The sequence below is a fragment of the Octopus sinensis genome, unplaced genomic scaffold, assembly GCF_006345805.1.
Source record: "Octopus sinensis unplaced genomic scaffold, ASM634580v1 Contig12956, whole genome shotgun sequence".
Classification (NCBI taxonomy): domain Eukaryota; kingdom Metazoa; phylum Mollusca; class Cephalopoda; order Octopoda; family Octopodidae; genus Octopus; species Octopus sinensis.
The window spans coordinates 506,634-509,806 of record NW_021832829.1 but is presented as its reverse complement, the minus strand read 5'-3'; the positions used below and the strand labels follow the sequence as shown (position 1 = coordinate 509,806).

The 3,173-nt window shown below is 37.4% G+C and overlaps 1 protein-coding gene and 1 long non-coding RNA gene across 2 annotated transcripts; both read right to left on the bottom strand.

Moving 5' to 3' along the window:
• Window positions 1-325: 325 nt before the first annotated feature.
• LOC115229540 lies at window positions 326-859 on the bottom strand. Its single transcript, XR_003883342.2, has 3 exons — window positions 593-859; window positions 419-562; window positions 326-385 (listed from the first exon to the last, which is right to left on the bottom strand). It is a non-coding gene; the product is annotated as an uncharacterized LOC115229540 (long non-coding RNA).
• Window positions 860-887: 28 nt separating this feature from the next.
• On the bottom strand, window positions 888-1,436 carry LOC115229535 (endoplasmin-like). The gene has a single exon (XM_029799867.1). It carries the CDS (start codon window positions 1,434-1,436, stop codon window positions 888-890), a length of 549 nt encoding a protein of 182 aa, XP_029655727.1.
• Between the last annotated feature and the right edge of the window lie 1,737 nt (window positions 1,437-3,173).

Genomic DNA, 3,173 nt, shown 5'->3' with positions numbered 1-3,173 from the left:
ACCTTGGTTAAAGCGTTTTTAAATAAAATGCAAAATCAATACGGTAATTATCTGGAAATGACTGGATGTTGGTTTTTTATGAACTCAGTAACTTCAATATTTTTGCAAAAATAATATTAAAATCAACAAAAGAATGACCAGAAAAAGAAAATAACTTCCGAAAGGTAGTTTTTATTAAAAATTTTATACATAACCGATCTGGCGCCCCGACCTATCTGGACGGTGACATAAAATAACCGGGAAAATACAGTCCTAAAAATATAGAACAAAATAATATCAGCATCCTTAATAACTAATTTCTCTTAAAACGAATTAACACATTATAGGTAAAAGGCAAAGAAAAAAACACCCGAACAAAGAATTAAATAACTAAACGTTATAATTCCTGATTAGCCTAAATCAGATTAATACAGAAAACCTCAGTAACAGGATCAGCAGTGATGTCAGCGTCCTCTGGTTGAGGCAAGCTGTCAGCCATTGATGGTTCAAAAATCTTATTAGACGTATCCCCCTCCGATGTAACATCTACTGAATTTTCGATATCGTCATCAATTAAAAACAACTAAAAAACACTAAAATACTTAAAAACTACTTCATTGGAAAAATCGTCATCATTCACTTGCAAACTATTTTTCAAATGTTTTTCGGCACGATTAGCAAATCCAATCGAATCACGCGGGGTATATTGAGACCTCATCATGCAGATCTGATAAAAAAACTTTAGAGTGTCCACCCACTCGGTATCATTACCACCATGAACCTACAAATTATCAACACCAAGTACATCAAAGTCACTCTTCAACTTCTTGACAAGTGAGCTATATGGATTTATTTCCAAAATCTTTTTCATTTGCATATAATATCTACCAATCCTCAATCCTTGTCTCTCACCTGGCAGTTGGATCCTGAGCCCTGTGAGCGGTCTGTGCCGTCATTATCCTCTCCATATTTCCAGTCAGTCCGTCTGTGTCGGCCACAACCACACACGACGTATTGACCAATCGGTGTGACAATTTCACTTTGGAAATCAAGACGTTAAGAATTGACTTAATTCTGTCTCCAAATTCCTTATACTCGACTTCCAACTGTGCTCTGCGCTCGGCGACTTGATCCGACTCAGATATCTCAATATCTCCTTTAGCAATATTCTGGAATCTTTTTCCCTTGTGTTCCGTCAGATGCCCCACTGCATATTCATCCACGGGATCCAACAAATATAGTATCTCATAATTCCTCCGCATAAGTCGTTCCACGAATGGGGACTTTTGGACAGTTTGGAGGGAATCTCCGCCAATGTAGTAAATTGCGGGTTGTTTCGGATCCATTCTGTCCACATAGTCATCCAGGGTTGTCATCGTCTCGTTCGAGATTGAAGAGTAGAAATGAGTTATTTTTGCAAGCCGATTTCTGTTTCCAGTGTCTTCATTAATTCCCATTTTAATTCTGAAATAAAAAACAACAAAAGCTACTGAATTCCATATTCCTTCCAAAACTCCTGTCTTTTTTCTTCTGGGAGTTTGGAAACAGTTTCAATAAATTTTCTGATTATTTTCTTTCGGATTATTTTGAGCAAGTTGCTCTCCTGCAATTGATCACGAGAGACGTTGAGTGGGAGATCGTCAGAATCGATCAAAATGACAAGAAAACGCAAATATGAAGGCATAAACTCATTATCATTGAAAATGTCTGAAATAAAAACACGGCGAACATATAACTTAAGATCAACCACCAAATGTACAAACTCTAACATTGTTCTTTGGCAAGTTTTCAAGCACAAGCTTGGAAGGGACAAAGATCATTGCCGAAAAGCTGACATCCCCCTCTGCCTTAAAGTGACTGTAGAACATGACAGGGCTGCTATCTTTTGTCAAATGCTGGTAGAATTCGTTGTATTCACTCTCCTCTACTTCACTCGGACTTAAATAATTTGTGGGGGACAAACTTTCTTTGCCAAAGAGGTTTTACCGTGTTGACATGTTTCCAATATTCTTCGGTCCTCGGTTCCTTGTTTTCAGACTCATCCGAATCGTACACGTTTTTTTTGTCGCGTAAATATATCGGAAAAGACAAGAATTGAGAGAACTTTCTACACATCGAATCCAATTTGAAGACTTCAAGGAACTCACGACTTTCCTCACGGAGGAATAGAATAATTTTAGTTCCTCGTCCCAAAGTATTCCCACTCGGATCGGGGACCACGGTGTATGAGGAGGCGTCAGATGTCCAAATGTACTGTTGGTCGTCGTTGTGTTTCGAGATGACCGCCACTTTCTCAGAAACGAGGAAAGAAGAGTAAAATCCGACCCCAAATTTTCCAATTAAGTCATTTTGGCCCTCAGTGTCAGAATTTTCAAATTTTTTGAAAAACTCTGAAGTTCCAGAGTCGGCAATGGTTCCCAAATGTTTTATGAGGTCTTCCTTAGTCATCCCAATTCCTGTGTCTCTTATTTCCAAAGTTCCAGCCTCGGGATCGGCCTATTTTATTATTATAGCGGGGAAAACTTTGATGTAAATTGCCATTTCAGTGTTTCCCTCAAGCACTTGTGGTTCTTTCAAAGAGAGAAATCTGATCTTGTCCAGGGCATCAGAAGCATTAGAGATTAGTTCTCTGAAGAAGACCTAAATGTCTAATTTCCACAAATTTGCCTCTTTGTTGCGATATAGTGAATTGATAATCAAATACATTATTCGTTCCACGTGGGCATCAAACTGCATCGACTGGCCTGACTTGCTCAGGTCAGCAAGACTTCCAAGATCGTAATTAGTACTTTGACTATTACCTGAAGAAATCAAACCTTGGTTCGCTCATTGTTCCAGTAGATGGAGGAGGGATTGGTCTCTCGATCGACTTGGATTCTTCCTGTCTGCCTAATCCTACTTCTGAATAAATTTAAATATTTATTAAGTTTATTCACCGAAGACGAGAATAATGAAGAAGAGACTTGACGACACAAAAAAGAGTGACCGCATGTGCAGACACGTATTACTCTTTATTGAATGTATTTATATTTGTTATTAAGGTTAGCCACATAATTAGATTAATTACAGTTCTAAAAACAATTAATATTATTAAACTAAGGTGTTCTATTTTCTCTCTTTTCTTGGAAATTTAAGTAATTTACTTTAATTCTTTTTTAATTTTTTTTGTTTACATATGTATCTTTTTCAAAGCT

Bases quoted from the DNA above. Each gene is read 5' to 3' on its own strand.
- LOC115229535 (XM_029799867.1), bottom strand. From the start codon at position 1,436: ATGGGAATTAATGAAGACACTGGAAACAGAAATCGGCTTGCAAAAATA.